The sequence below is a fragment of the Cyclopterus lumpus genome, chromosome 14 (genome assembly GCF_009769545.1).
Source record: "Cyclopterus lumpus isolate fCycLum1 chromosome 14, fCycLum1.pri, whole genome shotgun sequence".
NCBI classification, from domain to species: Eukaryota; Metazoa; Chordata; class Actinopteri; order Perciformes; family Cyclopteridae; genus Cyclopterus; species Cyclopterus lumpus.
The window spans coordinates 17,491,620-17,505,364 of NC_046979.1; the positions used below are offsets into that span (position 1 = coordinate 17,491,620).

The 13,745-nt window shown below is 41.7% G+C and overlaps 1 protein-coding gene across 1 annotated transcript; it reads left to right on the forward strand.

Annotated features, from left to right (window-relative positions):
• Positions 1-19: 19 nt before the first annotated feature.
• kif4 (kinesin family member 4) lies at positions 20-12,158 on the forward strand. Its single transcript, XM_034550259.1, has 31 exons — positions 20-247; positions 1,114-1,253; positions 1,429-1,543; positions 1,840-2,030; positions 2,156-2,245; positions 2,429-2,595; positions 3,101-3,195; positions 3,352-3,471; positions 3,842-4,017; positions 4,178-4,239; positions 4,466-4,598; positions 4,795-4,853; positions 4,958-5,063; positions 5,156-5,251; positions 5,549-5,728; positions 6,326-6,429; positions 6,586-6,730; positions 7,156-7,266; positions 7,393-7,476; positions 7,581-7,682; positions 7,801-7,956; positions 8,077-8,174; positions 8,375-8,504; positions 8,618-8,788; positions 8,889-9,008; positions 9,127-9,204; positions 9,704-9,805; positions 10,083-10,250; positions 10,521-10,646; positions 11,021-11,137; positions 11,262-12,158. The coding sequence occupies exons 2-31, from the start codon at positions 1,131-1,133 to the stop codon at positions 11,463-11,465; spliced, it is 3,729 nt and encodes a 1,242-aa protein (XP_034406150.1). The 5' UTR covers positions 20-247; positions 1,114-1,130; the 3' UTR covers positions 11,466-12,158.
• Positions 12,159-13,745: the final 1,587 nt, after the last annotated feature.

Consider the following 13,745-nt stretch of genomic DNA (forward strand, 5'->3'; position numbering starts at 1 on the left):
CGCAGTTGCGTTGACGCTGCAATAAAACCACCAGTAGAAGAAGAAGGAGGAGGAGGAGCCTGTGTTTGAAAGTGGCGGGCAGTATCAACACCCGTCTCAAAGCACTTGGACGGGCGAAGGACCGCACTCCATCAAGTCGGCCGAAACTCGCACGAAGTGTTTTGTATTAATGCTGAACTTTGTCAACTAGAACCACTGAATGCAGTTTGTGTGATATCTAAACTTCGGCCCTGGAGGAGACGTGAAGGTAACGTTACGTCAACGTTGAAGTCGTCGTGTCGCTCGTAACTAACGTTAACGCTAGCCTAGCTAGGTTAACGGTAACGGCGGACCGACGACAAACTAAACTTTACCACAACATGTCAGCGGGGTTGAAGACTTCATTTGCCCACCGGCCCTGTTTTAAATTCAATAAACAAGCACTTTAACGGCCACTAACTATTTAGTTAGCTGGTAGCTTGTTTCCCCTCAACGGTAACGTGAGGTACATTAACGTGACAGTTAACAGTTCGCTAAGGGGCTTTTGGATACGATTGAGTAAAAGTACATTTCCATAACAACTCCTGCTTATTACACAGCTCGGTTTTGATCTGTCTGAACGGAGGATGGTCTTTAGGCGTCGTTATTTATTGGAAAATCCTGTCCAGTGTGGTTATTTGTCAGTTAACCTTGCCCTAACTAATTGCAACCACTGAAGCACACAATACATTGTTTTTTTATTCAGTGTGTTGTCTGTGCAATGTTCTTCCTGGTGATTCTTGTTATTGTAAGGCAATGTTAAGTAATGTACATATGCATGTATCACTTAACTTTTCAGCTATAGTGTAGTAAGTTCATGACAGTATCATTCAACATAGTGGTTTATAACTTTTAAGCATATCAGGTTTCGGTGTCTTTACAAATGAGGTCAGTAGCAACTATTGTCATTTAGATCTTTTCTGCAATTCATTTCTACAGTATCTCCACATCTGCCATTGCAGTCCGTCTTGACACTGTTAAATTTGGGTGGTGTCACGAAATTGACAAGGAAGGACGTTTCAATATTTTCCGTCACATGACCGGACAGCCATTGCTTGGTTTCATGATAACCGTTTCTGTTTCTTTTATTCCTAGGTATATTGATTTGCATCATGACGAATGAGGATGATAAGGGGATCCCAGTGAGGGTCGCCTTGCGGTGCCGCCCGTTGGTCCCTAAAGAAAACAACGAGGGCTGTCAGTGCTGTCTGACTTTTGTGCCTGGACAGCCGCAGGTCTGTGCTCAACATCTTAGGGACATATCGTTTTTCAGTGTGTTTCAGTGTAATGTTTAGAACCACCTCTATTATAGCCATATGTGTGTGTGTGTATATACAGTGTTTTCTTTTCTTTAAGGGCCATGAATCTACACTATGTTGTCTGTAACAATAACCAAATTCTTGTTTTCAGGTGATCGTTGGCACAGAGAAGGCGTTCACTTATGATTATGTATTCGATCCCACTGCTGAACAAGAAGAGGTCTTCAATTCAACTGTGTCCCCCTTGTTGTGTGGACTTTTCAAAGGTAATTCGTACCTTCTTTCTTTTTTTCTTTTTTTTCAACACAACGATTCATTGAATTCAGGGAGAAAATTATCTTCTTGTTTTTACCCCCGTAACATAACCGATTGTGGAGCATATAATTTGTGGTTTTACTCGGACACTTCAGTGGGGACTTGCCTGACCATAGGCGGCACACAAATGAAAAACATAATTAAAAAATGTAAAGTTTTTTTTTTAGATAGGTATAGAGATATTTATTTATTTTTCGTATTTCTTTTTAATAATTTTTTCATTCTCACTAATTTGTCTATTTTGTAGGCTACCATGCCACAGTTCTTGCATACGGGCAGACGGGATCAGGGAAGACCTTCTCCATGGGAGGTACATACACATCAGCTCAAGAAAATGATCCTTCAGTCGGAGTTATTCCACGAGTTATCAGAAGGATCTTTGAGGAGAAGGATAAGAGGACAGCCTGTGAATTCTGTCTGGCAGTATCTTACCTGGAGGTTGGTGGAAATGTTGTTTACACTTTGTTTTCATGTCTTTTAGAAATGTATTGGGTTCTTTGGCTTTCAGCAGATACTTTTTTCTTTAAGTAATTTACACATGCCTTTTTCCTTTTCAATTGTAGATCTATAATGAAGATATATTGGACTTGCTGTGTCCATCTAAAGATAAAGCAGGCCTCTGCATCAGGGAAGACCCTAAAGAAGGCATTAAGGTAAGTGACTGACATGTTTACAAGAATGAATGCACATACTGTCACAATTCTTTGAAGCTAAGAATAGATGGAAAGATAAACCCCATTCTATTCCTTGGTGACACCTTTTTAAATCAGTATAGTCGTGTAGAATAATAATGGTGTGTAAGCTTTCGTTTCACCTGAAAATATCCTGTTCCCCAGATTGTGGGTTTAACTGAGAGGCAGGTGTCCACTGCCCAAGAGATGGTGGGTTGTCTGGAGGTTGGAAATTCAGCTCGCACCGTGGCCTCCACGGCGATGAACGCTGCTTCCTCGCGCTCGCATGCCATCTTCACCATCACGCTGGAGCAGCGCAGGGGGACAGACAAGTCAGTGTGGTGGTGTCTTCTCACACAATCGCATTGTAATGCATTCGGTTAAACAATCGAATACATCTGCATAGCTTTAGGTGGATCACTTTTGATTCACATGTATATATTTAGTGATGAGAGAAGTAGAAAGGGACATCTGGATCGCTTTGACGAGGAACCTAAAATTGTAAAGCTCTCTCTCAAAAATACAGGGTGTCTGATTTATTGGAAGGTATATGGATCAACACTACATATACATTCTCTGTAAATATTCTATTTGGGCTGTTACTTTATTCTAGACCTAATATTTTAATGTTGCATTCATTCTTTATAAAGTCTTTTTTGTTCTATTATCAGATTTTGATTTATTGGAACCAGCTTATGTTTTCTGTCCTCTTCCTCATTAAATAGTGAAGCCCAGAGGAAGGGTTTGATGTTATTAGGGTGAAGTACAAATACATTATTTTAAACTGGAATGGTGGGGAAGGATTGTTTGAATATTTGTGTAATCTTGTATTTGCAGAGCCGACTCGGTTGTTTCAAAATTGCACCTAGTGGATCTGGCTGGTTCAGAAAGGCAAAAGAAAACCAAAGCGGAGGGAGATCGTTTAAAAGAAGGTAAACTAAATATCTAAAAGTTGTCAACTCTCAATGTATGGTTCTCCCAAAGCTATATGGTGTAGTGTGGTATCTCTGTGTTGGCTCTTTTGTTTTTGCCAAAGTGACCTTAATAACAGCGTTTCTGTTTTTGATGCTGCTCATTTTCCTCTTCAGGCATCAGCATCAATCGTGGCCTTTTGTCTTTGGGTAATGTGATCAGTGCCTTGGGGGATGAAAGCAAGAAAAGTAGCTTTGTTCCTTACAGAGACTCCAAGCTCACCCGCCTGCTACAAGGTAAGCTTTGGTTTACATGTTCAAAAGGTACTCGGTGGTCATTATTCTCCGATGCCATCTTTCCTTTCTGGACCTTCAAGCACGAGCAAATCAAGGCTGCTTCTCTTGGCTTTTATTGTCTCGTGGAAAGTCTTTCACTCTGCTTTACTGATGGCTTTGTTTACTGGCAACGTGTAATGTTGGTAAATGCTGAACGGGATCTGTGTATAACTTTGCTTTTGTATTTATCTCAGGCAAATATGACACAATTACTGGTTAATACACATAAAAACCATCAGCTTGTTCAAATTACCAACGATTCAACAGGGTAAATGACGGCAGAATGATTTTACTCAGCACTTTGGTGAATTGCTTTCTTGTTTGTCATCAGACTCTCTGGGAGGCAATAGTCACACGTTGATGATCGCATGCATCAGTCCTGCAGACTCGAACATGGAAGAAACCATCAACACGCTGCGCTACGCTGACCGAGCTCGCAAGATTAAAAACAAACCTGTCGTCAACGTTGACCCAAGAGTTGCAGAAACAAACCGCTTAAAACAACAGGTACTGTGAGATAACTGAAGTTAAATGCACTTCAGTTACTTGTTTACAAGTTCAAATTCTTTGTAGAAGATTGATAGGACAAACAGTGGTGATGATAATTAATAAATAAATGATACACACCATACATTTTATAAATGTCTTGATTTATTTACTTGTTTAGGTTCAGGAGCTGCAGGTGATGTTACTTCATGCCCGTGGAGGAGTCGCTCCAGTGCTCTCTGGGTAAGACATAACAATTTTTCCAATAAACCAGGATGTGCGATGAATGCACCCAGAGAAAGTATCACCCACAGCAAAGCCCAGTTTGGGGGGGGGCTGACTAATGGCCTTTCCAAGGAGCTGAAGGGGGAATAATAACGATGCTGCAGGATCATTTGCATTCGGTCTTCTCTTCCTCACTGAGTGAAAGGTGTGATGAGGTCACCCCCCCCCCCCTCCTCTGTCCCAGACCAGAGTCAACGGTAAAGGTGACTAAGCTGTTGGAAAGGAATCGCACGCTGCAGGAAGAGAACAATAAACTAAGCCGGGAGCTGAGCGAGGCAGTGGGACAGACTGCCTTCATGTTTGAGAAGATAATTATGGTGAGCAACACTGCACCAACATTTCCTAATACTTCATCCAAAGTCGCTGTTAAAAAAAATATATATATAATGTATAATAATAAAAAGGAAAAAAAAATTTCTAGTCTGTGGTTTATCTTTAACGTTTCTCTCACATTTCACCGTTTTGCAATGTCATGCATCACGTTTCTCACATTGCGTTTGCTTAATTCTATAGACGGAGCATACAAATGAGAAACTACAAAGCAGAATGGAGCAACTGAGGGACCATGCAGCGTGAGTTTATAAGGCTTTGGTTGGTTTTTATGATGATTTTTTTGTTGTTGACCAATTCCACAATGATCATATTGAGCCGCGCTCTTTATTAACCGTTATTTCAGCTGTACTGTGGATCTCGAGAAGGTGTTGGAGACACTGGAGGACCAGGAGTTGAAGGAGAACATTGAGGTGATGAGGAACCTGCAAGACATCGTCTTAGAGCTCAAGGTACAGAAATCATCTCATTATGAATCCAGCATCGTTGATTGAACGTTTGTAATACTGAATAATATGGTTTACTATTTATTGTTTTCCCTAAGAATGAGAGTGATGGCATCACCGCCTCCATCGACGCTATGGCTGCAGGAGAGGATGGACCGGAGCTGTCCGGCAATGGCAGTAAAAATGACGACGCAGTACGTTGACGCTTTTGTTCATTGGTGTTCGCATTGAATGTTGATTCATATCAAATATACTTTACAAAATTAAGAACTCTGCAGTGCTGTCCTTCCCATTACTCTGAACGTGCACATTTTGTAAATGTACGGATAATGATCATGTGTTTTTTTATTTATGAAATTTACCGTAGTAAGGCATTTCTATCCTTGAACACACTTATTGTTTAAATAATAAAGTCTGTCTGTTTAGCTTTTTACTTTATCTCTGAAATGGATGTATATTAAGATGTTTCCCACTTCTAACACATTAAACAGGATGTCACCGGCATTGTTGGGAAGGACTTCCCAGAGGGGACTACCCATCATGCACTGCGACAGGCTCAGCTCTCCAAGGAACTGATCGAGCTTAACAAAGTGTTGAGCTTGAAGGAAGCTTTTGTGAGGAAAATGTGCCAGAATGACACCCAGTTGGAGCCGATGCAATCGGAGCAGCAGGTAGGCACTCTCTCAATTTAATTTAATTTGATGCATTTTGTGTTATTAAGTCATTAATTTTGCGATGCAGTTATGGTGCAGAGGAGAGAGACGAAGAGCAGGGGAAACACTGAAGCACATTAAAAACAGCAATTTCAGTAAACCAGTTGGACGTCAAATACCAACGCTTTTTATTATGAATGTTAAGGGGTGCTATGGTATCAGATGTCAGCGGAAGAGCTGGGACACCCTGAGGATTCTGCTTATTATAATGTTTTTTAAAGTTACCATGAAATAAAAGCTCGAGCATCCTTGGCTGTGGTGACGTGATCTTTTTAGAGGGAAAATTTTTTCCTGACTCATATTTAAACAGAGATGAATGTACAGTTAGCACTGCAAACTACACATTTGATTTCACCGCGTGATGCTGTACCACGCATTAGTCAGAATAAGCGGTGAAGTGCGACACCCAAGGTATAACCTGTGGGGCTGGGTTCCCATGAGAGTTGTAATTAGTTTAAAGCACTTTATCTTTGATTATACTAACAATGAGACATATATTTTTTTTATTGGTTCTGAAATAGAGGTTTTTAATCTTCTTGACACAATGTCTTACAGAAAAATGTACAGTCTCTCCAAACCGCGGTGGACTCTCTGCTGAAGGAGAAAGAGGGTCTCGTTTTGGAACTTCAGTCTGTAAAGAAAGACTCTAACCAGGCTAAGTATGAACACTTTGATTTAGTTTTTGGTGTCTGTAGCTTCATAATTTGGTAAAAGTATTACTGATTTTGTTTTGACCAAAAAAATACAGTACCATCAGTACCAGCCTTCACTTTTTTTACTTGCTGCTTCATCTGACGTGCATCACCTTCTTTCAGGCTGAGTGAGCAGCGGAGGAAGAGACTGCAGGAGCTCGAGTGCCAGCTGGTGGACATGAAGAAGAAGCTTCTTGAGCAGTCCAAACTGCTGAAACTCAAGGAGTCCTCCGTTAAGAAAGTTGGCAACCTCATGCACGAGATACAGGTGCCCAGTGTTTTTCTTTACACGTAGTTCCTTTGATAGGGAAGGGCGCATTGTGTACGTGAAGTGTAAACCTTTCTCGATGGATGCTTCTCTAATATCTGTATGATTGTGCTCATACCAAAGATATTGTTACTGAGATGTTAGAACTAAGTAGACCATTCTTGGGTCGAAAAGCCATTTCAATAATACAAAAATGCACTTAGTTTTTTTTTGTTAATGTAACATTTAAACCAAATAGCAATGACAATATATCGTTGTACTTGGATGCAATAATTTGAGTATCTAGAACATCGTGAGGCGGTAAAATGAAATGTGAAAAATATTCTACTAATGCCACTTGGCTTCATCATGGCAACTGAGTTGGCAAAGAGCATTGCTGATTTTTAGTTGCCAAATCGAAGCACAGTAACTCTTTGTTCCCACAGTCCATGAAGAGCCAGCGGACACAGCTGATGAGGCAGATGAGGGACGACTCTGAGAAATTCAGAAACTGGAAGAGCAAGAAGGACCGAGAGGTGCTGCAGCTGAAGGAGAAGGTGCGTCGAGTTCCAGCGCATTTTCTTTAATCAACATTTTCCTCAAATCATTATATCTTGCTGCTAAATCTTGTATTACTTGGTTTCATAAACCTCAGCGTTTTATTTGTTGAATCTGTTTCACAGGATCGTAAACGCCAGTATGAGTTGCTTAAACTTGAGCGGGATTTCCAGAAACAAGCCAATGTTTTGCGTCGTAAAACTGAGGAGGTGAGGCCTCCTGGTCTGTTGTCTTTCTCGCCAGTTTGACTATGCAGAAAATGTCTGACCCTTTAGAATTAAATGTAACTGGAAATCATTTTCCCCCCCCACAGGCTGCAGCTGCAAACAAGCGGTTGAAAGATGCGCTACAGAAGCGAAGCGAGGCATCGGATAAACGCAACAGAGGAATGGAGGGAACTGCTGCGAGACTGAAGGTAGTACAACTTGGTTCGAGGGAACAGTATTATTGTGTAAATGTATAACCCAAAGGGATCCAGATTAGACGACGAGGATGTTGCTCGAGTAACTCTGTGATTGCCTTTATGTGATCAGACATGGCTTCTTAATGAAGTGGAGGTGATGGTGAGCACAGAGGAGGCCCGGCGCCACCTCAACGATCTGCTGGAGGACAGGAAGGTCTTGGCTCAGGACATCCACCACCTCAAACAGCAGATCGAGGCAGGGGACCGACCTGCCGCCAAAATAAGGGTGAGTAAATTGTTTACGGTTGAGCACGCACCAGCATTTCGTTTGAGAATAATTGAGACATCCAGTGCAGCAGCGAAGTAGAAGAATCAATCCTTTTCTCCGTGGTGTCCTTCCGTGCAGCGTCGGACACTGATCATCTCCGAGCTGGAGACCCAGGGGGCGCTGGAGACGCCTTTGACCAAACAGGTGGAGAACCTGGAGACGGAGATCGGCCTCAGGTGAGTCCGACAAGGCGACGCAGCCACTGCATTGAACTGCTTGAACGAAAATCTCTACTTTCTAATAGGTGCTCCTCATCTACACAGCATTAAATGCGCTCGCAGGATTTCAACCGAAGTATCGACAGGAAACGCTGAACTGATTTTGTACCTGGTTGCAGGAATTGTTAAGATTTGAAGAGTGATTTGTATCCCAACAGGAATGCCCAGATAGCCGACCTTCAGCAGAAAGTTCTTGTGGCTGACGGCGAGGGGCGTTTGAAACAGCGCCTCGACAGCATCCCAAGCATAGTCGATGCCAAGTATGCCGTCAAGGTCCTCATGTCCGAGGTCAGCAAATGCTCTCACCTTTTTAATTTCACAGCTGTTAAATTAGTAAACGTCCATTCATTTGTTGCTGTTTGTGTTTCCAAAAATAAATATTTCCCTTTTTTTTTATTTAGCTGGTGTCTGCGAAAACAGCCAGTGGAAAGCTGGAGAGCGAGCTCAAACAGGAGGCGGGGAATGTACAAGATTTAAAGAAGATGTTGAATGATGAAAGAAACGTGATGTCCACCATGGACATGGAGCACCAGCAGCAGCTGGTGGAACTAGAGCAGGGGCATCAGGAGAAGGTGTGCATCACGTTTACTAGGATACCAATGGGCATATCTCTTTAAAGACCTATGTTCTTTTCTTTAAAAGCTTTTTTTCTTTCTTTCTTTTTTTTTACAGGTCCATTACCTCCTTAATCAGCTACAGAGCAATCCCATATGTGAGAAGTCCGATGAGGCGAAGCAGAAGGACGAGGAGAGTTCAAAGGAGAAGGAACTTCTCCAGCGCCTCAAATTTCAGGTTTGTCTCAACCAGCTAAAAAGAAAAGTGTTCAATCAACAATTTGACTACATTTCTTTCCCTCGTTTTGTAGGAGAAACAAAAAAGTTAATAGTGGTTATTTGTCACATCATTTCAGGAAGAAGAGCTTGAAAAGCTCCAAGAATTAAGTGAGCAGAACCAGACGCTGGTGGAGCAGAATGAGCAATATAGAGAGGTACGCTTTATAATTTAGTCCAATCTTGTTTAATGTAAAGGTTACTTATATGAGATTAATAACATGCAGTGGTTTTCAAATGTGGGCATGTGAAGGTACTCACAATCCTTATTTAATAAATAATATAATAATAAAGATATACAACTGAATTGTATATCTTCTATATTAAATGAGACACTAATAGCACAGTGCTGTGTATTGCATCTTTTCAACCAACAATGCTTTGCACTGGTCAAGGGGTACTTATATAACACTGAAAAAGGTTGAGAACCACTGCAATGGCGTCTACCACACTGATGAGTGAACTGACTTCAGGTCAGCTGTTGAAAATAAACTGACTTTCAGTTGATTGTAAAGATCAGATGACAAATCATTTGCAACAGCCATAACTGAATTACATCGAGCACGGCTTCGGGCAAGAAACGCGAACCGTGGAGCGGCACAGTGTGCGTGCGCGTGTGTGTGTACCTCAAATACAACCATGTTCTTTCCTCCACAGAAACTCTCATTGCTCCGCCTGACAAGTGGAAAGAAAGTCCTTGCGCCGACGACCAACAATGATAAGAGCCTGAATGACTCGTATGATTATGTTCCTCCAAAAGTAATTGCACATATTCTACCTTCCTGTTTGTTGTTTTCATACAAGGTTACTTCGGTTTCTAAAGGATGTGGGCTGATTATTATTTCCAATGTCATAGTCTTTGAACATGATTTAGTCAGGACCAGAGTTTAACTGAAAGAGCGCCTAATGTGAATTATTCTGTGGAAAATCTCTTTTCTTTTCAAGAAGATGAGATGTGAAATTCTGAGAGCTTTAGGGATATTCATTTTAAAGTCCAAAGTGTGTTTTAACTTTCTTGGTGTTTCGGCCCAACCAGCCTAAAGCAAAGCGCTTCACCACAGCTAAAGCGCCGCTGGATACGACGATCGACATCGAAGAGCTGATGTCTCCCAGCGAGGACGAGAATGAGGGGGAACCGGCCGAGTGGTGCCCTAAGAAACCTGAAAAGATACGCAGGACCTCAAAGAAACCAAAAGCAACCGGGGTAAGCCTGAGATTAGGATTGTGTGTGCGTAGGCGCCGTCTGTCAACAGACAGATCATGAAGGGTAAGAACAAATTATGTCCCGGATATTAAATCAGCCTGCTAATGAAATGTCTTCTCATTTCTCCATACTCAACACGCACTCGATAAGTTATTAAAAAGCACACATTTCCTCCGGTGCCGAGCTGTAAACGTCTTTATTTGTATTTTGAGGATCAAGATAGTTTGTTTACTTATGTTGCAAAGAGATGTTCATGATTTCTCTCTCTAGTGTGCGTGTAAAGGTCGCTGCGGCAACAAGCAGTGCCGATGCCGCAAAGGAAAGATGACGTGCGGGGAGAACTGCCAGTGTGATCACGAGAAATGTCGAAATATGGATAACCAGGTACTTGCTGAGGTAAGTCATCTACGTGTGTGTGTGTGTGTGTGTGTGTGTGTGTGGCACAGACTTTTTGACATGTCATAGTTTTGTCAGGCACGCATGAGAATAACCCTCAAAACCAACGTTATTATTGGACTATTTGTAATTACTAATTTATTTCATCACCAGAGTAGAAATATTAGATATGTTGCCGTCATTAGAAATGAATCATTAATAAACTGTAATAACGTAGTACTAGTTGAACAGACTAATGTGTAATTTATTACATCAGCTTCTTCTTTCTAGACAGTTTTGACTTGAGTACCCTGAAGTTATTGGAGGCTTTTATGACGATACAATAAAGAACCATACGCAATGTCCTAATTATTTTGACTTTTTATTCCTTTCAGGATGCGAGTCAGACGGAAAGCGCCTCCAGAGACTCGGCGTGTCTTGAAGATCCCGCCTTCGACAGCCCGGACAACACCACGTTCTTTAAGCCGCCGTCCTGTACACCCACGAAGAAGGTGAGCCGGCTCCTTCTGAAGAATATTTATATATTAGTATCTTGTCTGTAATGCTTGTTGCCACGGGAACGTTCCAGGGTGTAATCAGTACAGACTAATGGTTTACTAATGTGCACTATTTCAGGCGCTAAAAGACATCGGAGACTTGGGGCATGCCACTGCTGACCTGAAGTTGGTCAGGAAACCGATCTTGCCAGAGGAGGAAGAGGAGGATGACGATGAGAAGGACAGAACAACAATCAGCTTCCTCAGGAAGAAGAAAAGACTCCTGACCAGTTTTCAGAACAGCTTTTTCTCCGGATGCACTCCAATCAAAGAGGAATCTTAGTCCTGCTTTTTACCGTAGGTGTCCATATGTATGTTTAAATGTGTTGTGTCCTCGTCTACTTTATATGTGACTAAATGTCTTGTACTGTAACGTGAACGTAGCCGTTGATTCTCACACTTTGTTTTGTAGAGGGAACAACAGGACTGTGAATAGCACAGCCATCTTTTACTGGGATTCACAATGAGATGATCAAGAAGCCTGTACATAATAATTTAGTTGGATGATATTTCTTATATAGTAAGACTAAATAGACTTTGCTTATTTGTAAAATCAGTCGTTTCCACACCGCGTCTTGGGGAGCAACCTTTTAGGGTTTTTTAGCTGCTTTTACTGTCGGAGCTGAATAAAGTCTTGCAGTCAAATCTTGTTTTTAAAAGAAGAAACAGTTTTTTTTTCTTTTTATCTGAATGTGTACTGGTGTTTAACATCTGTCACAAGTTGATGGAAAGTAATTTATTATTATTATTCTGTAATGATTAATGTTTTACTTTGTTGTCAGTTCATTTATTGTGGAAAATATTAAATTGAGGAAAATTAAATCCTAAACTAAAACAACACTTTAATATTATGCTAATCTCAATTTGTACTTTTAGCATTTTACTGAGTAGTTTTAGAACTTGACACACACACTTCTTTCCAATAAATCCTTCAAATGTTTAAATTAACAAAATAAAAGGTAAAATAGCCAAATCACATTGTTGTTTTTTTGTTTGTTTTCCTTCTTCTGCGCCTTGTTTACTCATTTACTTGACAAGTATTTCCTGACTCATGATCAGTAGTCCCAATTTCTTTTTGAGCGCCCTTTAGGGTTAGAATTTGATGAGTATAATGGTGCCGTTAATATGGAAAATGTGCATGAGTCTTTACATAATTATGTTTCTAAATTGGGGAAACCAAATAATCAAGCAAAACCACCAAACGTGTAATTGTTCCAGAGTTTCATTTGATGAGTGACTTGCTTCTGTTCGCTTTTTAACGTGTGTCATTTTAAAGCTTTGGGATTTTGGACATTTGCTGTGAGAATGTCAACCAGAGCCTGACCTTTACCGATTTGTTTAAAAAAAAAAGAGAGAGAATTATTAAGATGTCCTGATGATAAACTTGTCGGCCTGAGGTCTTTGTCTGACACCAACTTCCTCCCCCGCTGGTGGCTCAGTCAAGACGACCGCTTTCACGCAGCAGACGACAACTTCGAGACGTAAACAACGCGGCGCTATCGAAGCCAATCTCATCTTCTACTGGGAAAGCAGCAGCTGGTCTGATGGTTCCTGCTGGGAGGCTGTGTGGTACTAAACAGGTGGACGTTGCAAAAATATAAAGAGTACACGATTGAATACTGGCAGCAGCTGTAACTTGTCATGTCTGGCTTCCACCCCCTCCCCTGATGGCTTGTCATATCGCTTGTCTCCAGAACGTTCCAAACATGTTCACCTGATCAACGGCAGAGCTCTGAACAAAGAAACGGGTTATTCTTTTTGTCCGTGATGGACGGCTTCCCCCGGCCAAACGGTGAAGCTTTGTTCGACTGGACAATCAGTTTTTATATATATATATATATATATATATATATATATATATATATATATATATATATCCATTATCACCCGCTTATCCGGGGTCGGGTCGCGGTGGCAGCAGGCCGACCCAGGCTTCCCTCTCACCCGCAGCACTTTCCAGCTCATTCTGGGGGATCCCGAGGCGTTCCAAGACCAGCCGGGAGATATAATCCCTCCAGCGTGTCCTCGGTCTTCCCCGGGGCCTCCTACCAGTTGGACGTGCCCGGAAAACCTCTAATGGGAGGCGTCCAGGAGGCATCCTGACTAGATGCCCGAACCACCTCAGCTGACTCCTTTTTCGACACGAAGGAGCAGCGACTCGACTCCAAGCTCCTTACCCTATCTCTAAGGCTGAGCCCGGCCACCATTTCGGCCGCTTGTATCCGATATATATATATATATATTTTTTTTTAAAAGTACACTCAGAATTTTTAGTCCAAAAACAGTGAACATGCTGCGCCAAACAGATACATGGAGGCGGAGGAGTACACACCGGAATGAAAGGGCTCCACCGGGCCTCGGGGTTGATGGGTTATGAAAGCACATGAGAGGTCGCTTCCTTTTGAAAAGAATCAAATCATTCAGCCAGGAGAGCTGAGGCAACGAGGGCTTTGTTTAGGATGTTAGAGTTTGGGGAAGAAGGACGACGAGTCCATCACATGCACAGTGGAGCTCGACATTCAACACATTTGCACATCTTGTCATTTGCCATTGATGTATATGT

Coding starts and splice junctions, on each gene's coding strand:
- kif4 (XM_034550259.1), top strand. CDS start 1,131: ATGACGAATGAGGATGATAAGGGGATCCCAGTGAGGGTCGCCTTGCGG. Junction 1,254..1,428: donor TTGTGCCTGGACAGCCGCAG/GTCTGTGCTCAA, acceptor TCTTGTTTTCAG/GTGATCGTTGGCACAGAGAA. Junction 4,018..4,177: donor CAAACCGCTTAAAACAACAG/GTACTGTGAGAT, acceptor TTACTTGTTTAG/GTTCAGGAGCTGCAGGTGAT.